General features: G+C 39.8%; 1 protein-coding gene across 4 annotated transcripts in view; it reads right to left on the reverse strand.

Moving 5' to 3' along the window:
* The window catches only part of phf14 (PHD finger protein 14), a 91153-nt gene that overhangs the window by 51799 nt on the left and 13606 nt on the right, over positions 1 to 25748 (reverse strand). For all 4 annotated transcript variants that reach the window (XM_070984279.1, XM_070984278.1, XM_070984281.1 and 1 more), the window contains exons 5-13: positions 20273 to 20432; positions 19341 to 19452; positions 18212 to 18349; positions 16617 to 16763; positions 15193 to 15463; positions 13458 to 13564; positions 10614 to 10709; positions 4066 to 4172; positions 3711 to 3842 (exon numbers count right to left, since the gene is read on the reverse strand). In XM_070984279.1, the coding sequence (XP_070840380.1) occupies positions 3711 to 3842; positions 4066 to 4172; positions 10614 to 10709; positions 13458 to 13564; positions 15193 to 15463; positions 16617 to 16763; positions 18212 to 18349; positions 19341 to 19452; positions 20273 to 20432 (1270 nt within the window). The remainder of the gene's footprint in view (positions 1 to 3710; positions 3843 to 4065; positions 4173 to 10613; positions 10710 to 13457; positions 13565 to 15192; positions 15464 to 16616; positions 16764 to 18211; positions 18350 to 19340; positions 19453 to 20272; positions 20433 to 25748) is intronic.

The following is a 25748-nucleotide window of genomic DNA, read 5'->3' on the forward strand; positions in this document are numbered from 1 at the left end:
AATATTGACATTTTAAGTGAACTCTAACCCTAACCCATTTGTGAGACAGCATCCACTGGATCTCAGGGTGGTGCCGATTACTTAGTCATTCCTATTAATAATTTTGCTGATATCAATAACTATTTCTGATATTTGCTAATAATGGAATTCACTGAATTTTCTTCCATCAACATTCTCAGGTCAGAATTTATATTTGTCCAACACTGCAAATACCTGCAAAAGGAATGGCATTCCCATCAGCCTCAGGTGTCCTTCGTGTCTACTGCTAGTTAGCTAACATCAGCACGCTAACAAGCTAAACTTTGATGGTGGTAGACATTATAGCTTCTAAACATCATCATTATCATGATGAATACGTTAGCATGCTAGTATTAGCATTTAGGTCAAAGCACAACTGTGCCTAAGTACAGCCTCACAGAGGTTCCAGCATGGCTGTCGACTCTTGTTGAGAGATAATTCATAGTTGCTGTTCTAACAGTTCGTGACTGCATCAAAAAGTGCTTTTGAAATTCTAATGGTATCTAGTGGATTCGAACAATATTCACTGATGTTAGGGGCACCTAATAAACTGGACAGTGTGTGAATCATTTGAAGTTCAAAACCTGACCCTGACATCTCTTCAGAAACAGTAGCACACTGAGCGGAGATAGTCATCATTGCGTTTTGGTGCTGATGATGCATCATACATTTCCAATTATGGGCAGGAGGAGTGCTGCATTCAGTACTCCAACCACATAGTGAAGAGTAACTGAGATAAACATCCTCAGTTCATGCAATCGTTTCACCATTTGAAAAAGTCTATATCTTATCAGAGGTTCTAGCCAATACACAGTCCTATTAGATAATACCTATATTTACTACAACTAGTAAAAGTCAGGCATAGGAATGGATAGTGCCTTACAATCATCAAGACAGTTTCCAAAAGCGAGCAGCTTTTGCCTCCATTTATTATATAAAAAAAAGCACAGCACCTTTCAGTCTCTGTGGCTTTTTCTACGCATGCATCTCTGTAATTAGTTATGACTCTGCATGCACACACTTAAATAACTGAAATGCTTCTTAAATTCCACCCAATAAACCAAAAGAGCTTCATGCTTAAAATGAATGCTAAATGAATTACTCCAGTCACAAACAGATTGTGTTACACAAACATGTCCTGTATTGTAACTCCAGCTGCATCTCCTCATTTCCTTCATTTACTATAGAATAAGATTCTCTCTTTTTCAATAAGCGACACAATATCTTAGAACTACCATATGTGGAACAACAGACACACTAAATCGCTCTAGATAAGGAACAGCAGTAGTTGAGAGAAGCGACTGTGACATTTCCACCATCTCAGCATCCGTCATCTGATAATCCTGCTGCCACCGACTGGCCTCAAATGTCAGGACTAATATGAATAAACAAACTGCAGTAATGTGTTACCGCTCCTAGCAGACAAAGAATGAATATGAAAAGCAATCCCAGTTCATATTCAGATAAAGATGTTTTGTGATGGTAGCACCAACTATGATTGTCAGGTATTGATTTTTCAGAGTATCAACTCTATATTTATGGAATAATGGATAACCAGCATATAAAATATTTCATACCAAGATGGCCTTACAGTATCCCAACCCATCTCCACCTCTCACTGTAACCTAAAAAAGGGCCATTTGATTGGCCTAACTTGTTGACTATTTTGGGTCCTATTCATTTTTCCCACAGACAATGTTGTGTGTCTCACAGCTGAAGCATTTCTACATCTTGGACCATAACGTGAAACTCTCATGATTATATCATTCGTACAAAAGATAAACAACTGTGTTACAAAATATCTGGGTTTTTTTGATAAAAAATCAAGGGTACAACGCTGTGCACATAAACAGTTTGAGAAAGAAGAAGCAGAGGTTTGTGTGTTTGAGCAAAGGTACTTGAACTGCAGGCGAGCGGCAGAGATGGGAACTATTTCAACATTCAGAGCTATGTGCACCCTAAATGAAGGCACCTTTAGATCTACATCCGAGTCATTTTAAGGCACGAAGGGATTTTTTTGTCATGGAAAATTGTTTTTAGATGACTTCTTAGGAGAGGGGGAAATAGTGCTCAAAGTGAAGCAAAAAGAGACCTTAAGTGCTGGGACACACAATCAAAATGACGTGTTAAGCGCACAGAAAAAAGCAGCAAGTACAACGGCTGAGGTATCTCAAGCAGCAACAACAGGGCCCAGTAGTCTGTTAATTTCACAACACAGTAAAGCTTATACAACATTGAAGCTTACAGTAACACACTATTATTAACCTTTCTTTGACCAGATGAAAGCCTCTTACTTGAGAGAGGAGAGAGAGTAACATGTGTTTCAGTCTGTCTGGTGGCGTTTCTTCGAGCTCTGCCAATTCTGGGGCCATTGTGTTGTTTCATCTGCAGTATAACGGCAAGCTGGTCCTCTTAGGCAGCGGAGGAAACAGCAAAAAGTCCACTCCAGTTATCCTTCTCTTTCTTGAAGAAAAACGTTCAATTTGTTTCTTTCTTCTGTGGGTAAAGTGACATGGCCGAATACGTAGACAGCTGATCTATTTCAGGATTCAAACATGTTCGGTCAAAACAAACAGTCTCTTACTCATTCAGCAAGTTGAAGGACCGTTGCCTAGACTAATTAAAATACAAATGTTTGATTGGGAATGATACATCTCCTGCAGCAACTTCCCTTTGCCATGGAAAGGCAAGGTGGAGTGTTGAGTGTTGATTCTTACATCCTGATGTCATGGGGGAGTTCCGTTGGGTCTCATACAATGCAAGGCCTGATGGGATTCTGGGCAGTATTTCTTTGATTTTTGTTCTGAGTTCCTGATCAGACTTTCGTTTTTACCCACGGGTCTTTCTTTAGGCTTTTGCTTTTAACATTCAGGTCTGTCATTGTTCATCCACTTGGTGAAGTACCAACACTAATGTTAGGGCTTATTAAAGGATGATTAGGTAATACCTCATGCTGTTAAAGGTGCTTTATTGTAATGACTTCATGTAAAAATTCTGTCCTCGTGATTTATGATAGGAGCACAGATCAGTCCTTGTATCATATGGCCAAAGGGTTAACTTCTAACACCCTAATACATGCATGGTATTCCATTTTACTGTACATCATTGTTTTCCCTTCCATAAATTTACATGTAAAGTATATTTATCATTTTTTCCCTTTTGTTTTTTCCCTTTTTTAATTTAATGTGTTGTGCTTTTTACGGCACATGCATTTGTTCTGTTACTTATGCACCTGTCATCTTCTTAAAGAAAGAAAACATACAGCGGCACTGCCTCTACCTGTTGTGTTCCTCTCATATCCTCTGTGCAGTCTTCACTGTTATGTTGAATCATGTTATGAAGCATGCAACATGTACAATGGAGCCTCAGCAACCAGCAGACATTCAGGACTGACTGAGTACTACACTGATACACAGGTGTGCCTTCTGAGGAATTTTGAACTGTGTAACCTTCTCTACTGGCTCTCCAGCAGTCTCGGTTTGTGCCTGTTTCCTCAACCTTACGGTGATTTTGTGGGCTTTGATAGTTTACACTTTGCTGTACTCATTCTCAGCTACTGCCATTAATTTACCCTACATGGTTTTGCAGTGGTAAAGGCCCCATAGTTTCTGTATAAATCCTCATGTGTCCTTACATAGCATATTTGCCAAGTATGGCTACGACCTCCTCCCAACCCGCCTCATGTCTCTTACCAGTAGCTGTTCTTGGTCTTTTTTGGCATGCGTGTTAGTGGCGGCTCCAGGCAGCCCAGATGGTAGTAGAGCTTGCACGTGTCACACAGCACTAGCAGATGTTGGTCCTGGTTCTTCTTACAGATGCCACAGCTGCAGGAAAACATGTGAAGTTATGTGTGTGAAAAGGCTGCTTATTGTTATTTTTAGTCGTGACTTTGGAATGTAGAAATGCTGGAACACAGTGGTGAGCAGTCAGGCACACCGTTTCCGCCAACGGCATTTGATGATATTTAACATTCTCTTTATGATTTAACCTACATCTTTAATCCTTCCTACTCTTTCCCTAGCATCTCTCCAGACACTGTGTGCTCACCTGTAGAGGATCGCTGGCAGGCTGGAAGACTTCCCTGGGGTTCCTCCTTCCTTCTTGCTGGGCTTCCTCTCTTTTGGGGCTTTCAGAACAGCAGGGGTGTTTAGTTTCTGCCAAAACAAGTTCCACATTTGTTTTCATGTTAAAGCCATGAACAGAAACATTTCTTTCTCTATAAAGTGACCCTGTTCCTCTGGGCAACCCACAGAACATGCTGTGAACCACTTTTCACATTGCTTCTTCCATAGGCAGTAGTTCTGATCAAAATTGTCAACAGGGTAAAAACATTTTTTAATTCACCATAATTTATGAAAAATATCCCAAAATCATATTTTTCTTTGTTTTGGTTAGCAAGCTCATCTAACAACTCAACATAAATGGTATGCCAACTCTGTTCACTGTTTTCAGGAAGGGGTAACAAGTAGAAAGCAGGAAATATACTGTTGTAGTTCCTAAATTAAAATCTTTCACTGTCCGATAAGCCATTTAATAGAAGAGCCCAGCCAGTATCAGAAACCAGATTTGACAGCTCAAAACTCCTTTTTTTTTTTTTTTTATAAAATATTGAAATTATGGATACTCAGGGCAGATGTGGGCATATTTTACGGATCACTACTGGTAAAATAAAGCCAATAAAAATCCGATCCTTTCCTTACTGAACTCTACTCTGTGTTGTTCACCTCTGCCAGATGTGTTGCTGTGCTGCTCTCCTTAATAAGAGTCATGCTCTATAATGTGAGCATTTCATTCCACATGTACTAGTATTTGTACAAGTGCAAATTAGAGTATATGAATGTGTGAATTTTCAGTCCTGACCATTGCTTTCACAGATTAAGCTGACAAAGGTTTCTGGCCGCAGGTCATGTCAGCTTTTGTAAATGAATGTTAATCGTGCAAGTAACTTGATAGCAGAAGTAAATGAAACTTGGCTGACCAGTTTGTGTGAGATGTTCCAAGCCGGTGTCTGGACTCAGCCAAAGAGCTTTTATGTGGTGAAAGAAGCATCACTATAACACCACAATTCTATAGTTTCAACAACTCCAACAGAGTGATAGTCATCTCCCAAATTGATCGCATCTCAGCAATTTCAGGAATTATATTCTCCCAGTTAATCTTTCATTCAAATGATATCAACAATTTAAACATTAGATTTACAGAATCAGGTACTTCAGCATTTGGATCAAATGATTGGAAAACTCTACAGGCTACAGCTGTCATTCAAATGCATCAGATACACACATTACAGTATTTAGTCAACATTTGGGTAAATAGAAGTATCAAATTAAAGCTGACATTGGAAAATACATATTATGAAAGGACTCAGATCAGGGCCAAAAAACTTGATTGGGATGTCCCTCAATAATTAATTGTGCATTATCCAACTTAGATGTCAAGCAGTTTCTTTTTACTGTCGTCTTTTAAGACAGGAGGCACCACAACAGGATTTCCATTCACCTCCTACAATGGGGTGGATGCGGACCCAAAACCTGAGGGAATAAAACCAAAACTGACTGCATGACTAAATACCACTCGAGGTAAGTGAGACAAGCCAACCTCTTAAAATTGGTGCCACACAAAATATGTAGTGTGAAGAACATTTCAGTTTCAAAGTAGAGACCAATGATAGTCCAGAAAGTGACCTGCCTGACCAATCAAGTTTACAAAGAGTTCATGTTGTTGTTTTAGCACACCCACTACACCACAGAGAGGTGTTGCCAAGGGTGGAGTCAGACTTACAGACCTGTGACACTTTATTGAACACCTGTATTGTGCTGACTGAGATCTTAGACTGTCCACATAAAGTATTAGCCAAAGCAGAGCTGTAAAAGTTCCCTCACAGCTGAGTTGTGAGGACAGGCGTAGGGAACATGTGGCAGGTGAAAAGCAGCAGCAGACACCCATTTTATTCTCCCCTGCTTCTCAGGTGCATTGCTGCCACACGGGTTAATTAGAAAACTTATCTTGTAGGGACCGAGTCTGCCACTAAACAGACAAGGTTTTCCCTGAAGAAGTTCTAATCTGGGCGCATTCGCTCTGCCTGCAGTCCCGAGGGAACATCCCCACAGGGAGGCCTGATAGATGGAGGGACGGGGTGACCGAGGCACAAGGGGCTGCTGGGGCTATCTCCTCAACCTGGACTGCAGTCTGCCTGCATCCGGCCGCAAGGAAGGGTCTCCTGATATGAAGCACTTGCAACATTGTTAACATGCTTTATCAGACAGATGAAGGAGTTTAGCAGTACAGATTATAAATAGTGAGTGGAAACAGTCAGGTACACAGACAAGCTTTAAGCTGTCTGGCTTGCTGCCACCCGCTTCTTCCCTCAGGGAAAATTCATAAAAACATTACAGTGCAGGAGCAAACTGGGCACTTTCTGTTGCTGAGAGCATGTTCACCAAATTCAACAAAGTAAATTAAGGAATATCAATAAATGGCACAAAACGTCACTTGGAAACAGCTCATAGACTCTTTCATATCTATGTCTCAGAGTGCAAGTTGTGTGTTTCAGCTGTAAGACTAATCCACTGTTGCTGGCACCTTTGGGCCCTAAACCCTTTATATCTGAAGCTCTCTGATCTAATATCAGATTCAGGGATGCTAAAATCTCTGCATTACCTCCTGAGGACACACGAGGCTGGCATCAATGATGACAGCTACTCTCAGAAAAATCTGCACACAATCATTCTGGGCTCTTTCAGTCCCAGGGAGGTTTTGATTCTGAATTGTCTTGTCTTGGCCACAGGACTAGCCTTCAACTGTGTGTGGTCTCAACCATGTCCAGTTTCTTTTTTTGTTTGTTTGTTTGTTTGTTTTTTTGTTGCCTTTCCTCATCAGTGCTGCTCCCACCAGTCAACAGAGCAACCACTTCTCAACTCTACTTGTCCATCATAATGTTTGTGCTTAGCTTCCATGTTTGCCTGAGAGAGGTTTTACAACCTCTAACCTACCATAACCTACCACTGTGGTCTTACCATTTTGTTATTAAGTGCCCATTTGTAACCTTTCAAGCCTCCAACAAACATCAGCCTCTTCTGTGCAACAGATTCAACAACTGAACCCTCAAAGGGGCAAAATTACCAAGAAGCAAACAAAAAGAAACTATGTTGTCGAATTGACTTTAGGGCTGAAAACATTAGTCAATTAAACTACTTTATCCACAGAAAATCCTCTGTCAACTATGTTCATCAATAATCAATCTTTTAAGCCATTTATCAACAATATTTTCAGCTTCTCAAAATTTCAGAACTTGATTGTTTGGCTGTTGAGAAACTTTGGAATGATGTGAATTTTTCACTTTTCTGACCCTTTCACCAACTTATTGATTCATATAAAATAACAGAGATCAATCAATAATAAAAATAGCTGTTACTCACTGCTCTGAGTTTTTGGTTATTTTTCAACAGTCAACTGTACTGCACAATCCTTTCTGTACCAACCTTTTTCTGAACTGATTTCTTTTTCTTTTTTCCTTTTGGGTTTTAAGTGTATATCTGATAAAAGTACTACACTAATAGACACTTCAACACTTGTGACTCAGGTGCAAAATGATTGATTGAGGATAGTTTTACTGAAGATATGGAAGGTTGTTGCAAGGCCCTCACTGTTTACTATTGATAGAAATACTGACAATGTGGTGTGTAAGAAGGTGTCTCAGCAAGCATACAAATCACCCATTAAAGCATTATTCAGTCATTCAGTGAGGTCTTGGCCTCTTGTGATGGTCAATGCCCTAAAAGCACCTTCAGTTCTAAATAACATACAATATACTGTACCTGCTTGCGGGTCTGGTGTGCAATTATTTTTCCGTTGACTGACAACTACACTTCAACACTTATCCCTGTTAGAATATCTAGCTTCTAGCAGCTGTTTTAGCCTCATGATGTTTTATAGAAGCTGGTGGGAAATGTCTTATGAGTGTTTTCTTGTAAAGTTGCCAGGAGTGCTAAACTTCCAGGAGCATCAGGAACAAATGCACTGACTGTGTACTGGAAGAGGGATGAGAGTCCCAGTTGGGGACATCAATAATTTCTGCAAATGCACCGGCAGGATGACAAATAGGAGTTGAAAATGTGGCAGATAGATGACACAAAAGCACGCGGTGCTGTGACTGATGTTGCTACTTAAACCGTGTGTGTTCATAATTAGATGATTTATGGTGGTCATTGCAGATTCACTGCCAGTTTTCCTTCTAGTCCCTGTCCATTCTGCAGCCTCAACACTGCATTAATATAATTTGACCATTTATCTACATGCCTCATACTCTCAACGACCATACTTTCAATAAGCCTTTTATGGATTTAGCTGGTACTTATACACATAAAACCTTAAATGAGTGACTATACTGTCCCAGAGACCAATGTGTATATAATATCAATTTTCTTGAATTATTGTGGGTAAAGGGTCAGAGTTAGCTCTAATCTTTGAGGACAAGACACAAATGATTGTTATAAGTGACTAGAAAATACTGACTAAGAATATTATGCCCAACAAAGGACAAACACCTGTGCATGTACAGTACAATACACATGGCTATAGACAAGACTCTATAAGGTACACCTTCTAGAACCACATGGCTCTGATGTATTGTCTTATTATCATTCTACTCCTTGAGCACAAAATTTCTGATTTGTTGTACACTGCATGTTAAATACCCTGTTTGCAAAAAAGTTGGGACGCTATAAAACAGAATTTGATAATTCTTTCTGACATATAATGCATTGCAAAAACAGTATTTGATATTCACTGGGAACTATTCAACTGTTCTTTGCAAGATGTAACCTCTGCTGCTGTTAGATCATCTTTCCTATTACCCACTTTCTTGTATGAGCCCAATCTCAACTCATTAGTCTCACATGTTATGTCATCTCAGGTTGGGAACTTTGATACAAAGGAAAAAATCTAAGTTCACACCCCTAGCTAGCTGGTTAACTGGCTAATTGAAAGAAGAGCCAATTATTACATGTGCATTGTGTCAAAGCAGCAGCCAATTGGTTGAAATCCAAAACATGTTTTTGCAAAAGGCATTTGAAATGAAAATGTGTATGATTAAAGAAAAAATAAGCAACTAAAGCTATCTGAGCATTTTCATAGTAAAGCTTTTTAATACGTAAATATGATTTCATGAAACTGATTTGAGATCTAATAATTTCCAAAATTATTCAAGAAACTATTTGTTCATTTATATATTCATCTCTATTTATCCATGATAGTGTATTTTAGGATTTCTGTATTATTATATTATAAATTTTACACTGAACACCTATATTTGTGTGGCAAAAATTCTAATTAAATATGACTGCAAGCCACAATGATCGGGGCACAAGCAAACTGATCATTTGGATACTTTATTTAACTGACAAGAGGTAAAACTTGATTTTCTTTACAATAATTGAGCATAGTCATTAGTATATGCTGACACTCCATTGAGGTATATAAATCTGGCTTTGGTGCAATTTTTCTGAAAGGATGGACGTATCAGACTTTCTTTAACAACTTGGGATCAGTGAAATGCGAAATGTTTGGCAACAGGGCTCCTGACAAGATGCTGAAAAAAATGATTTTGGGAAAATTGTTAGAGCAGAGGACCAGATGCAGATGACTTGAAAGAATAAATTGATGAAAGATTTTCACTCCAAGCTAAGCCATTTCTAAAACAATCATGATAATGTAAACTTGGTTGTTACAGCGTCACCTTGTAATAGTAACAGTATTCGTATTTTGAATTTGTACAGTTTGCCCAGCTACAATCTCATCATTCTGGTGGTTTTGGGCATATTGTCAAATATGTTGGTGCAGTTTGATTCAACACTGAGCAAAAAAAAATGTTTTTTACAGCAAGATGTTGAATATCTTTGGAGAAATTTGAATGATTTTTTGCAGTTTTGACCACAATATCAATTAAAACCTGTGTTTATGCAAATAAACCACTCCCTTTTTCACCAAATCATGATCAAACTTTAAACAATGAAGTGAACATGACCTGAAGAAAAAGAGAAAATGTCCACTCAAATTTGTGATGCTAATTATGAGATCTAACCTCTTCAGCATTGTTTTCTAGGGGACATTCCTTGTAAACACTGACAATGTGTGTAATTAAAGTTATAGTTTGTTGCGACAAAAAACTAAAGATTGAGTCTATTTTTGTAGACTGCAGTTCATATTCATTTAATAGCCCACCAGCCACAGTGGCACATCTTGGCAATTGGTTGCCATAGGAAAGAGAAGTGGGAGACAGCTTTTATTTCATCTCAGTCAGGTCTGAATTCATGGCAAATGACAGGTCAATCAGTTAGCGCAAAATGAAAGGATTTTTACAAACAGCTGGGTTATTACAGACTGCGGTATCATCCCACTGCTGGCCATGTGGGTTGCGACTCTTAATCTGAATAACTCTCCATCACAAATTATTTCTATGCTAAAAAAAGAAATATATAAACAGGAGTCTCCCGCAAACTTTTTAAATAATTAATCTGTATGTGGAGAGCAGGATGGTTGGAGGGGAGAGGAAAAGAGGGAAACAGAGTGTGAAGAGGCAGTGATGGTGGTGGTACCTGGCCCAGGATGCCCCCCAGCAGAGTCCACATGGCCTGGCCTTCACTTCGCAGTTTCCCATTCACATTCAGCAGCTCCTCCAAAGATTCACAGAGCTGCGGGGGGGAGAGGAGACAACATGAGGCAAGGACACCACAGTGAGTACATGCAGCACAACACACGCACAAGCGCGCGCGCACACACACACACACACACACACACACACACACACACACACACACACACACTAAGCTTAGTTTAGCATAAAGACTGAAAGCAGGGGGAGACAGCTTGTTGCCTTCCGTTCAAAGTTCAAAAATACAGGTAACAGCACCAACATGGTGTTGTGCTTTGTCTTCTTTGACCCATTCACCTGCAGAAATGTAAAAAAAAAAAAAAAATACCATTTCTGGTTTTACCTACCTATTTACTACCTGAAATGTTCTCAGAAAGATATTTCAGTGTACTGCGAAGCTGTAATACAAGCAAGCTCATGACCAGGCCAGTAGTGCTTGAAACAGGATGAGCCAAAACCAAGCACTGTCCAGCGCAAAAAAGGGGATACCACAGCCCTGTTTCTCTGCTTTCTCTGGTCATGTTGCGCCAATTTCAAAATTTTGCATCTCTTTACAGCACAGACAGCACAGTTCTATGAAAAGACTTTCTTTCCAGCAGTGAAATGCTTCTTGAAGTTCACGAGTAAACGTTGTACTGGACTTGACCACTTATTCATCCATGTAAGAAAGACTTGTAGTAACATTCCTCCACTGGACATTTTCTCCAAGGCCAAAGCCATGTAAGAGCAACTCATGCAGTGCAATTAGCAACACACAGTCCATTAATAGTGTTTAACACGCACGGCAGAAGACTGAACGCAACATTAACTCTTGTGACTTCTACTCTGCCGATGTATTCCCTTCTTCATGTTGACAGATGGAGCAGCAGTGACTTCACAGCGGTCACATGTTTGGGGAGGGATGAAAGAAAGGCAAGCACAGATTCAGTTTTTAGCACAGACCATCGTAATGCCATTTCTCTGAAAAACTGAGGTAGGATGGCCACCTACTTAATAAAACAATGTACAACATGACCAAATACCACCTGAAATTCATGAATTGATTTTGTTCTGTCTGATAAACATGTTTGTCACTAAATTCAGACATTCCAACTGTCAACATGAAGATATGACTCATGAATTTATGACCAAAGCTCTGCTTTAGTTTTAGAGATTTTTACCAAATAAAACTATTATCAGCTAACATGTTCACCGTGATAAGCCACTGTGCCAGCTGACCTTTTTAAAAGATCACTAGACTCTATTGTAGTCTGCTAGCAAGCTAACATTCACCAATTAGCACAAACCACGTGTGAAGCTGAAGGAAACATCATTATTTTTTCACTTATTTAGTCAAAAACAAAAGTATTTATGAGACAAAGAGAAATGTTGATCAGAAGATGGTGCTGGATGAAAAGTTATGGAATAGCTAGTCAGAATTCATCCTGAGGGGGACATGAATGTCTCATCTCTGAACCACAAATGTCGTAGCACAGAATCATGGAAGTCAGTAGCATTTGTCCTCTGGGGATCATGAATGTCTGTACAAAATCTTATGGAGCACATGTGCTATGGAGCTATGCATGTGCTATTGAATATCTTTAAAACTAAAAGAGAAAATAAAAAAGGAGAGAAAACTCACTCACACACACTTACTCAAAAGCCATCAGCCATTTTTTCTGCAAAGCCAGAAGAAAATTGTGGATGCAGCCTTTGTCAATTATACCCCAAAGCTCTGGACCACACTGCCTATAGATATCAGGGAAGGCAGCCCACTTAATATTTTTAAAAGAAAGCTAAAAATGAATCTTTAACTTGGTATGACTTTCCTCATGCAGGTCTGAATCTTTTATTTGTGCTTTGCCTTGAATTTTTGCACTGCTGCACTTTTTAAAAAAAATCTTGTATTTTACTTGATTTTATGCACTCTGCCCTCCATTTTTAACTTAATTTTTCTAATTAATAGTCAGTTGGTTTTATGTTTTGCTATTTTAAATAATGGTTGTAGGGATGGATGTTGTTAGGTCATCTGGTCCTGAACAACCATTGGAGAGATTGCTGTGAAATTTGGTTCAGACATTCATGTTTCCCTCAGGATGAATCCTTTTCACTATGTTATCCTCTGACTTGCCTGTTTCCTGTGAAATCTCTCAACATCTACAGGACTGATTGGTGCAGTTCAGCACAGACATACATGTCTCCCTAAAGATGAACTGCAACAACTTCAGTGATCCCCAGAATTTTCCTCTAATGTCATTATCAGGTCAAAATCAAAATTTGTCCAAAACCTATTTATGACCAAATACATGGAAAAGTAGTGACGTTCCCAACAGTCTCAGCTGTATTTTGAGTTCAGCGCTAATTTGCAAATGTTAAATGCTGCTACCACAGCTGTGGACTCTTACAAGGATTAGATTTTCACATATTTACATTTAAATTTATTTTTAATATTTTTGCTAACATTAAACTAAATTGTAAGGATAACAGAAAATAATAAGCCTGAAACCTAATCTACCAAAGCACTGCAAGAGTTTTCTTTAGCTTGATTTTTGAATGACACTGGTGGCTACAGCTTACTTCTACAGATCACAAATGGTGCTGCTACACCAGTTGCTTTATACTGAGGCCTTTGTTCATGTGGTCTATTGTTTGTCTAATGATTGGTGTTTGAATTACTACCTCATAATCTTATTTATTATAATGCAATATTATAATCTATAAGCACAAATTTTTTCAATCAGTGCACTTGCCTGTCAGCCTGTCTCGAGAAAAGACCTGTTTTTCTGTGTGTTTGGATTTTGCTGCTCACCTTGTTGTACTCCACGTGCAGTTTTTCTTGCTCGCTTTCCAGCTTGTCTTTTAAGTTCTTCTGCTCTGAGATGTTGTCCTGGATCTGGATCATTCGCATGTTCCGCTCTGAATATCAATGGGACAAAAATCAATAGCACGATCACAATCTATGTACAGGAAAACGCACATGAGAGAGTGTACTGATGGCAGATAGGCCCTCTGCTGCAGGCTAATGGAGTATGCTCTCAAGGTTACCGGCATGGTGCCTCACACATCTGGCATCACAATCATTTATTTGGGAAGAGAGCACCTTTACATAGCATGAGAGAGTATGGAGCTAAATGCAAAAACCCTTAGTTAAAGATATACTATGGAGGATTTTCCTAAAAAAGACAAAACAAAAACAAAAGTAATCCCTCTTAATCATCATGTATGACCCACTAGAAGCGTAAGGTAGTGTATTCACGCTGCCTTCTGTCTGCATTTTCCTATTTCATTCTTATTTTGCTGTGTTTGACACGTTTCTGGGCTGCAACCTTTTGACAGTGAGTGTGTAAGGGAACATTAAATTAATTTCCTGAAGACTTACCCTAACCAAAACCACATCCACTACTTGTACACACACCTAGTTTGTAGTAGGGATGTCCATGTTTAACCAATATTTTTGACCGGTTATGCCTGCCAGTCTATATTTTAATTTGCATTCACACACAGTGTGATGCACGCCAGTCTGAAGCCCTCACCCAGCGGTAAAAGGCAAGGAATTCAAAAAGCTAGTCCTGTACCTTCAGGCTGGGTATGTAGCTCCACCAAGAGCTACAGTAACTACAATCATTGAAATCACTTTAAGGTGGAGAAGGATGAGCTAAAAGTCAAGCTAGCAAGCACAGACGTAAGCACAGGACAGCTCTCACTGACAAAAGCTACGTCACGACAACCTGTCACTTTATCACTGCAACAGAGAAAATCTGTTGAAGTCCAACATATTTCTTTCCAGTCATGATACCCTGTGAAAAGAATTCCTGCATTCGACATGAAAATAATCTGGCTCTGCATGTTTTTTCTCCTGCTGCTTCTCTGATGTCCGCCCTCTCTCTTGCTCCTCTCCCAATTTGGTGAATAATGGTTTATTTCAGACAAACCAGAGTTGGTAATGTTGCTAGAATGGTGTAAGCACAAACCAAGATGGTTTCGGTGAGTTTTATTTTGTTTCTTTTGAGTTTGAATAATGTGTTTTATAATGATAAAAATCATTGTCTCTGTAAATGGAGTCTGGTGGCTTTGGTAAAAGCAATTTAGCAGCTGTTTCTGGTTAAACAAAAGGATCTTACTCTTTCAAAAAAGGTCTCTTTTTGTCAGGATCCTTTCCATAATGTTGTCAGACGACATTCAGTGGACGTACATTGATGGTGCAGAAAAACATGCAGAGATTTCATTGCAGCCTGTTTCTCTGAGGGCTGCTGGCCAGGCTACAAACTGCAATACCCCAGAAAATACTGTTTAAGACTTTTTAATACTTTTAAAGGGTCTTAATTGTGACTAAATTGATTTAGAAACTTTTTCAGATGCCGCTCACATCCTGTGATTGTGAAACTAGGATTAGATCAATTGTATCTGGGAATACATGGGTGGGTTGAAACCTTATTTTTGTCATACTGTAACTCACTTTCAGTCACAAGTGTTTGAGTAAAAAGTTTTGCAACCTCAGAGAAAAAAAAAGCATGCCTCAGCTATCTGATTATGAGTTTCCTCACCCAGGTAGTAGTTGACAAAGTCTGCTGTGAGGGCAGGCTGCTTGTGTTTCCTGCGACCATCCATACTGGCATTGGCATCAGATGTGTCGACAGGGAAAATGTCAGTGCTAATGCCCATCAGCTCTGCTTTCCTCATCAACTTCCTGATGGCTGAGGCACTAGAGGTCAGAGGTCGAGGCAGCTTCTCCCGTGGCACCCATGCCTGAGGCCGAGTGTTTCTGGACAGCTCTGCTTTTGCCCTGTACTGCTGCAGGCGGGTAGTGATTCGGGCCTGCAGGTGGGACACATACATGTTCACATACTAGTGTCTTCACATGGTTGGTCAGCCCTAAATTAAATCAAGAATAAAAAAGGTAACACATAACATAATCTTCACCACTCCACTGAAAAAGCAGCATTGGAATATTCTCCTAATCTTCTTCTCGTAAGTCATAATGGCTACATGGACAGAGGCACAAACATACATGCACATTAAGGCCAACATGGCCAAAATCTTCTACCATGGTATATGTAATTTTATAATCATGGTAAAGATCAACATACAGCAATAATTGTGTAACTGTAATTAAAAATGGTTTGAAATAATTGTACTGCACCATACTTACTAAAAAAACAGCTGCCTTGCATAAAACAACACAAAAGATTCAAAACAGTAAAACTAACTTTCTTTCAAAATTAACTTTAAGGTTGCAAATGAGAACAGAGATGCAACAGATGTGCATTATTATCATCACCACCACCACCACCACCACTTGACGCATGGTCACATGAGAACATGGTAAACAGTCCTGCTGCCCAAATCATGTGACCTTGTGAGGCAGCTGGATAGCTAAATCACACGGCACACCCTGAATATATAGCAGAGAAACTAAAGCCATTTTCACATATGAAATCTGGACAGTATCTGCAGAATCAGGGCCAGACATTGTCCAGAGTTGTCCTTTCACACATGTTGCATATTTATCCATGTAAGACATTCTTACTGACTGAAAATATTCTAGTTGGTTTAGGCAAAGGTTGGCGCCTGGGTAGAGTGTGCAGGAGGAGGAGGACTTATCAGTGATGATGACTGTTTTTGCATTGATATCAATACTACATGTACTTGGACGTATCCACAATGTAAAAAAGCGTGGAAAACAATATACAGACAGGCAGAAAAGAGTGCAGAGCAGCTAAACTCTGTGTAATGTCATCAACACGCCCACTCGCTTGCTATGTAGCAGGGTAGCAGTGCAAACACTGTGAATGACAGTGTGTAAATACAGCTTGAGGGATAGCTGTGGAATGGCATTGCCAAATCTCTACCGATGGACACATTTCTACTGTCGCACACATATATCATCAAATCGCCTTACCCTAACACACATGTGCAACACTTGTTCTAACATTGGCTGCTGACGCCGATTTGAGTGAAAGAAACTTACCTGAGCTTCGGGAGTAAGCTGTTTCTCTCTCTCCTGCAGAGAGACCTTACAGTAAGACTGTAACGCAAGATAATTCTTCCTTTTCCACTTCCTGTCAAAGCGGTCTGCATGCTGTTTGCAGTATGCAAAAAATGGATCAGCAATATCCTAAGGAAACAAAAACAGCCCTCAACAGTTGGAATAATTCGTAATGAAAGGAACACTATATTTCACAACTTCTACTAAATTGACATTTTGCAACCTAGTCCCCTCCATTCCTTGCTCTGTCACAGGAAGAAAATAGAAAAAGCAATAGCAGTTTTTCCAACTACTGGCCTTTGGGAATCATTTAAACCTAACTTGTCACAGTGGAGGCCATTAGCACTTTGACTTGTGATAGATGCCTTTCGTGCAATTGACTGGATTAAGTGGTTTGCAGTGTGTAGGATGCTTTCTTGTGCAGAATTAAAGGGTGTATGCGATTGTGTGTTATGTGTATGTGATGACAGTGATTAGAAATACTCTGGTTCTTGTTAATAATACCCTATCAGAGAAGCTTAACACAGGCCATTCAGTGAAATAATGATGCAGAGCGGCTAAATTTTTGGGGATAGTTTGGATTTTATATGATGGTACTGGGTAGTGGCATTGACATAAACATAATCTGAATCTTTGTGTGCTGTAATTAAGATATCTAGCAAGCCAAAGGCTTGTCAAATAACAACAAATGGCAGTAAAAAGGCTGAAGTTAAAAGAAATATCAAGTTCAACATAAAATGTAGTTTCCTCCATCTGATGGTCAGGTTACATTTTGGAGGTGACTGATTAGCAGTTAGCAAGCCAGACCGCTTGGTGAGCTACTGTGACTGACTCGTGCTTGCATGCTCTTGCTGGTTAGCGTGTCGGGATTTAGCTCAAACTCAAACGTCAGTTTTATCCATCCTCAAAAAAAAAGACATCTCATGCATTTACAATAATTTGCTCTGCTTTGAGAGCCTTCAGGCCATCAGAGGAGCCTGTCTGCATTGTGCTGCCTAGCTTACAGGCTAGAAGCTAATGCTGCTGCCTGTTGTTTTGCTTGACAGGTCAGACTGAATCAGAAGTGACCTGACAGACAAAATGAGCAAAACTCACATCTTGTTAGTTTTTCAGAGCTGTTTGGACTTAAAATGTTTCTATTAGCTATGAAATGATCTGTTAGCTCTGTCCTGTTTGTAGCTATTGTAATATCCATCCATTCATACCACAGCCCATGAATAACTCACATGAAAGTCAAAATGAGCTAACTGTCTCTGTAACTTGAAATATAATTGTGTTTAAATGGTCACACAAAGGGAAAAATATATTTTCAGATTTGTTACAAGTCACATGTAAATCTAACAAACTTTTGATTTGGCAGAAGCTTTGATATGAAGCTTCACAACCCAGTCTGAGTGGTACCTCAAGTACTTCAACCTTGAACACAGATAAGATACGGGAAAAAACTCACAATAGTTTTTTTTTGTCTTGCATAGCACCTAAAATTGGGATTTTTTTCACAACTTACATCAGAAAACTGATATACATTACATCATAATATGCCATTGTGGTTTGAATATCCTGTTTTTTTTCCTTACCTCCTCTGCAGCAGCCTCAGATAGGAGTCCCTCCCTCTGTGCACAGGTGACATGGAAATAGGAGCGGCACATTCCTGCGTCACAGCTGATGCACACACCAGTCCTGGCAAAGCGGACATCCTCACAGAAACTGCACTCCTAAATGCAAAAGAATACAATACAGACATGTATCTACTCCAAAACAATGCATTGTATGAGTCACTAAGGGCATCACCTTTAGCTACCAAATACAATGTGTTTAGAGTGAAAACAGGATGGATAATATGTTAAAAAGTGTGCTCAGTTCTCCCTCAGTGCCAGACTAATTCCAATGCATTCTGTTCTTGCGCAGTACCAAGTACCGGATATATTTCATCTGAAATAAATACGCCAGAACTTCAGAGGGACAGTACAGTTCATATTCAGTTCAGTCAGGACACACTAATCAATAACTGTCAAAGATGTTTCTGTTAACTGCTTTCAGTGTTTTCACGTCAACAGACATTTCAGCAGTATACATAACTGTTTTTCCTCTATAACCCACAGTTACTACTACATCTTTCAGCTCTTATACTTCCACTGACATACAGTATCTACTGCTGTAAGTGCCTGCATATGAACTGTCAACGACTATCTCTAGCAGTTGCGCTTCAACTACAATTTCCCTGCTGGGAGCTCTTACAATGACATTTCAACTGCTTTCGTCTTTCACTCTTCTCGTGACAGTTTGACTTCATCTCATTCTTCAAACAATTACTTTAAGTGATTACATTTCAACTCCTTTTAGTTCTTCCACATCAACGGACACTTCAAACCCTTTCAGTGCTTTAACGCAGCTTCAAATCAACTGCCATACAACACCTTGCAAGGAAGTTCTTAAAACAATCTTTGAAAATTTCAAAATGTTGAAATGTTTTTCAGTGGAAGTGAGCCTCCTAAATTTCCTTCAGAAAAAAATTAACATTTTCTAGGGGACAATAATTGAGCAGGAATGGTAATGAAACATAACCAATATATTTGGATAGATGTACATTAGAGATACCCTTGTCAAAAAGAACATCTAAAAATGGGCTCCTGCAAGATGCTAACCTGCTAAAGATGAATCCAATCTACATAAATAGGTTAAAAAAACAAATGTAAAATGACTTGCCTTGGCCCCATATTTTGAATAATTCATCTCTGTGAGTGTCACTGGTCGTAGTTTATCAATGTCTCCAAATGCTACTCCAGGAACGTAAAGTGCACAAACCACATGCACCCATCTGAAAACAAAGAGAAAGAAAATCAGACTAGCTGATAAACTGGTTTGCCGAAGAGAAGTAGAACAAACTAAATCACATCAGTATACAAATCCTGACCTGAAAATGTTCCAACATGAAAAGTACTTCTGAAAAGGTGACATTTAAAATTTATTGATTTCTGGTCACTGATTTCAAGGAATACCATCAAACTGATTAGAATCTATGGCTTCCGCTATTTTTGCATTTACTCTAGTGAATTACTGCAGACAATAAGACGCTTAATATCATGAAATTGGCTGCTCAGACACTTCAAAAAGAAATGGATTCATAGATTTATGTAGCCCCAGACTCTAAGCTACAGTTTGGTGTGACACAATTTCAAATGCGGACTTTAGGGAAGGGAATCCGAAGTCCAATATAAAGATATCCATCTCTAGCAAGCAACAGCTTCACAGTTTAATTTGCTGTGTTTTTCATGCTCTAGTGAAGTAGTAAATTCGGGTGCAGCCTGGCTGAGGAGCACTATCAGCGATAACGTGGCTGAAGTCTCCACGCTTCACATAACACACTCTTTTCTCTCACTCCTTTTCTTCCTCTATCTCTTCTCTTCCCTCCATCCCCTTTTCTCGCTCCTCTGCCAGTTCTCTCTCTCCTCCTTAATCCAACTTCCTCTTCTTTCCACTACTGAATATAAGTACAATTTAGCTTGTACATATATTGCCTTCAGCTTTTAACCAGCTAAGGTCATTAGCTAAGGCATTATTTGTCTCTGAACACGTTCCACTCGCTGCCTCTAGCAAATGGCAACTGACCACCGGGTCAATGTGCTACTGTATCCCACCTCCCGGCGTCCGTCTCTTTGAAGATGCCATCCTGGTTGGGGCACAGCTCACAGCTGGGAGTCACTCCATTCTTACAGGCATCACAGAACCAAGGCTCTGTTGAATTCTCTGAGGCAGAGCTCATGATCGAATCACTCTCACCATCCACACCGTAACATCCTGGAAACACAGACAAGAATTGCCGACATTGCAAAATCAGCTACATTGTTCATTTAAGACAACAGTAATCTTTTTTTTTTTTTTTTTTTTTTTTTTTTTTGACAAAAACAGAACATACGGTGAGCAGACATGCAAACAACAGACAAAAACAAAGCTTGCATTCATAGTTCATGTAAATTCAGGTTGTCGTGAATATGGGGCATGTTTCAATATTTGATTGGGGGTAAATGTCCAGGATAAATGATTTAAACAGGAAGGGGTATGGCGTGTATGATGGGGATAGACAAATAGGTTTAAAAACAAACAAACAAACAAGCAAACAAACAGATAAACAAATTGTGAGGCATTGAGGTTATAATGGGGGGGAATAAATAAATAAATTAATTAATTAATTAATAGATAAATGGTGATGTAATTCAGTATCATAATTGTGTGTGTAACCTAATAGCTAATATTTACATGACACAGCATAATGTAACATAATGTGACACTACATAATGTGAAACAATATAAAGTAATGTATTCTAAAAATATAACATAATACTATAGAACAGTATAATATAAGATAATATCACCCATTATAATATAATAAAATAAGACAACAGTAATCTTATCGTCCATGTCACTGCTCCTCAAAAAGGGCAGTGGCGTGAACATTACAGTTTGTCACTACCCTCCAAGAATCTGAGGAAATATAGGCCAATGAGTTGACTGTCCACACATTTCAGTGGCTACAACTAAGCACCCCTCAAAATCTAATAATTGAGAGTTTCAAAATACAACTGTATTCTGTAAAGTTTGGAAAGGCACTTCTGTTAAGTTGCAAGACAAAGGATTTAAAAAAAGAGTGGTCAGATCAAAAGCAAGCGAGGCCATGATATCCTGACTTTTTGGTCTCTAGAATGGGTGTAAAGACTCCCAACGCACTGCTCAAAATGCAACTTGATAGCAAATACAACATTTGCCATAGTCAGAAAGTATAGCTGCAGGTTTTCCTTTCTGGACATCATTACAGATGAGTTCACATTCAAGAAACATTAGGCTGTCTTGACTGATGTCATTCTTCAATTGGATGACACAATCCATTAATCATCAACACTGAATGGGAAGAGATGACTGCATGGACACGCATCTGGCTCTGCCATAGATTTGTTTTGCCCTTCACTGCAAACAGAAATAACAACACAAAGCAATAAGAAGGTAAAAACCATTGCACATTTCTTGATTTGTGGCTTTGTGTTTAAAACCAACAGTACAAAAGGATGCTGTTGTTATTCAAGAGCTTTTCTTAGATAGTTACTATAAAATTTAAGGACAAACCTGACACCAATCAACCTACAGAGACATAAAGTACTAGCAGTGTTGTACATATATCTTGTATTCAACTGACTCAAAATCAGTGTCAATACAGCTGACTGTTGCTATTCTAGCACTCTGGGAAACAAATAGAAGGCCAAAAGAAAAAAATAGACCTGATCTGCTCTGGTCCTAAGCTGTCAATCTTCTGTGACATTGCAGCACCCCAAATTGAACATTTGATAAAAAATGAAGCAAGAAGAAGCCAAGCGAAAGAATTTTAATGTTGTCCTCTTAATTTTCTGAGGTTGCCTAAACAATTACTTGGCTGATGTGGCAGCTATTACACCAGGCAGACGTGCTCTTCACTACCAATGAGGGCAGCAATCAGTACTCTGCCTCCGTTGGGGAGATAACACGCTAACTCCTAATTCAGTCAACCAGCCTTCAGGCTTTCTGAGGAATGGGAAAGACTCACAAATCAAAAGCTCAATGTTCTGCATGCCCGTCACTGTGTGCCACACTGGGGAGTCAGGCAGCCCATCGAAAGCAAACACTGGGGCAGATGGAGTTGTTTATTCAGCTCTACACTTTGTTTGGTAGATGCATGTCCTTTTCTGATTGAGAGACCATTTGCTGTGTGTCACAGTGAATCACTAATTTTGAACTCTGCTCTTCAAGGCTGGTGGGGTATATCTTCAGTTTTTGTGGGCCACTGTTTTTTTTTTCTCGCGATCAACTCAAAGGCAGGATACACCAATCAAGCTGCTGATTATTCCACTGGGGCAATTAAGTCACAGCTGGACTTCGTTCTGACCTTCAAAATGGAAGAACTACTTAGAATCTAACAACCTGAAATTGTGAACAGAACTACTACAGATTTCTACCTCCATTTCCTCCACAGTATGTGTACAGTATGTGGAAAGGGCAGGAGGCTAAGTCCTGCTAGCTCCAATATAGCTCCACTTAGCGTTTATTTTCTTAAAGAAAGGTATTACTGGAATACCTCTGGCCACAGTTGAGCGCTTCATCTTCACTGATTGGGCTTTGAACCGTGGAACTGGGGGGGTTGTGAACGACCACCATGCTGGTTTAACCGACTTATGGCTGAACCGTGGCACAAATCTTCTGTGTTCCTTTTGAACTGAGATACAAAGCTCAGACCGTTAAGCCATGGGTTGCTGGCTAATATGAGCTAAGCTGACAAAAAGTGATGACTACAGGATAGCTTCATAATCCCTGAAGGAAAGATTATCCTTGTCAGAAATGACGAGCTTGGCAGGAAAAAAAGGGGGGGCAAGGTAGAGTTGAACCAAAAGAAGTACTTTTAACTGTATTGAGATTTAATAGAAAGAAATGTTTTCATGCCATCAACAAAGGCTTCTGTAGGAAAACTAAGGATAAAAGTTAACGCACAGGGGTTCCCATGGGCCGTTTTCATGGAATGAAAAGTGATGAGCACCTCAAATAAATGTACCAGCCATCTGTTACCCTGAGAGCACATCGATGGCCCACAACTTAATGAACTGTAAGGATGCTTACAGTTCATCATCCCTCCCCCTGCTGGGCCGGTCTGATCACAACCTGGTTCTTCTGCTCCCAGCATACATACCTTTGGTGAATGAAGAACCACCAACCACAAGGTATGTGAGAAGATGGTCAGAGAAGTCCAGTATGGCACTGAGGGACTGCTTTGAAACCACTGCCTGGGATGTGATGTGCAGTCCACACGGGGAGGACACCGACAGTTTGACAACTGTAGAACGGACTACAGCAACTTCTGTGTGGAAAACACTGTGCCTACCAGAAAGGTACAATGGGTGTCCACAGAACTGAAAGCCTTACTGAATGACAAGAAGGGGGTCATTAGATCAGGGAACAAAGAAGAGCTGAGGAGGGTGCAGATGGAGCTGAAAAGGGAGATACAGAGTGGCAAAGACAGCCACAGCAGGAAGCTGGAGGTGCGCCTTCAGGTGAACAATGCCAGAGAGTATCTGAGGGGCATGTAAACCATCTCAGGCCACAGCAGTGACAGAGGGAGGGGCCCAGAATCTGGAGACCGGGAATGGGCAAATGAACTGAATCTGCTTTTCAACAGATTTGGCTGGAGTATACTGTCACCTGGCTGACTGGACCATCAACTACCTCACCAACAGACCACAGTATGTGAGGCTGTCGGATGTGGTGGTCTGCAGCATGGGGGCTCTGCAGGGTACAGTGCACATCCACAACTTATCCAATGATACAGCCATCGTTGGACGTGTATCACAGGGGAACGAAGTGGAATACAGGAGTCATTATCAACTTTGTCAATTGATGTGAACTGAGAAACCTGCACACAAACACCAGCAAGACAAAGGAGATGGTGATAGATTTCAACAGGAATGTGTCACAGATTACAATGGTCAGCATCCAAGGTATTAACATTGAGAGTGTGGATGTGTACAAATACTTGGATATTCACCTTAACCACAAACTGGACTGGACAAACAACACAGATGTCCTGTCCAGGAGGGGTCAAAGGAATCTCCATCTGCTTACAGACTGAGGTCCTTTGGAGTATGTAGATTTCTCCCACTATCTTTCCACATTAACACATCAAAGACTCTTGTTAATATTTTGTATACTTAGTGTCATGCATAGTGTCTTTGTAAGGCTAATAATACTCAGTATTTTTCTTTTCTGTTAAAACATTCCGTGTCTAAACCTGATGCACCATCTTCCTCTGTGCCACAGAGCTCCATCATTATTCAAAAGCTATTAAAACATTTCAATGAGCCATACTGTATTAGGTTACATGTTTCCTTCATTACCATGAAACACACACACACACACACACACACACACACACACACACACACACACACACACACACACACACACACACACACACACACACACACACACACACACACACACACACACACACACACACAGTACTTTATTTTGACTCAATCCCACATACACCATCCTGCTGCCAGAAATACTCATTAAAGCACCAAATATCGATTAATCAATTACTGAAAACAGCCCCCAACCAATGCAGTATTTGAGTAAAAACAGTGACCAGCTGTTATTGGAAAATACCCAGGCCATTATTTCTGTGAGACGTGATAGATATTTAGGCCTTGGGGCTGAATTCCACAGACACGTTGGGAAAGTCAAAACGTACCTAGAGAATGACACATAGCTGTTTTTGTCTTAGTCACAGGATTTCTTGACACTATGAAATAAAAATCAGGCTTATCCATTTTGTTAAACTGAATAAATACGGTGACAGCGTAAATGAAATGAGCATGCTTGGGGAAATAATCACATTTACGGTAAATTTACACATAATTTCCATCACATTTTTATCTAAAATGGAATATCACTTTCACATCACTGCATTAGAAAAGAATGACAGTTTGATGATGATGATGTACTATTAACATTAACCTTTTCTAAAGTAACATATCAGTGATAAGAGGAAACAAAATAAGGGACCTGGCTGTACAGAATACTAAAAGAAACCAGCAGAGCTTAATACATGAATACAGTATGCAATAAAAATGGCCTTCTTTGGCATTTACTGTCAAAGGCAAATAGAGGATAACTTGTGGTCTCGTAATGATGTCTCCCTGTATAACTGGCAAGAGTCTGATAATCAAAAGACAGGGTGGTAAGAACAGGACTCCTCTATGTGCTCTGGGTAGATTCTTGCTTTGTGGATTTCTGCCCACTCCAGCTTTTGATCTCTCACCCAGGTCTTGAGTGCCTACCTTTCATGTCAGCCTCTCTTCTTGTCTGAGAGGGAGTGATGGTGTCCGGAGAGTGGTGTGAATGCAAGAACAAAGGAACAGTAAAGTCGAGCAGCAAGACTGACTCATTTGAGGTCTAGATATTGACGGCTCATCTCTCATCTCTGCCTCAAAGTCCTTCCTTGTTTGACCTTTTCTTAACATTGATCAAGGTACTTTGTGATCTCTAAAATGAGTACACGTTACAGGTACATCTTTTCAGCAGAGGTGCATGATATTA

Source organism: Chaetodon trifascialis, chromosome 17 (genome assembly GCF_039877785.1).
Source record: "Chaetodon trifascialis isolate fChaTrf1 chromosome 17, fChaTrf1.hap1, whole genome shotgun sequence".
NCBI lineage: Eukaryota > Metazoa > Chordata > Actinopteri > Chaetodontiformes > Chaetodontidae > Chaetodon > Chaetodon trifascialis.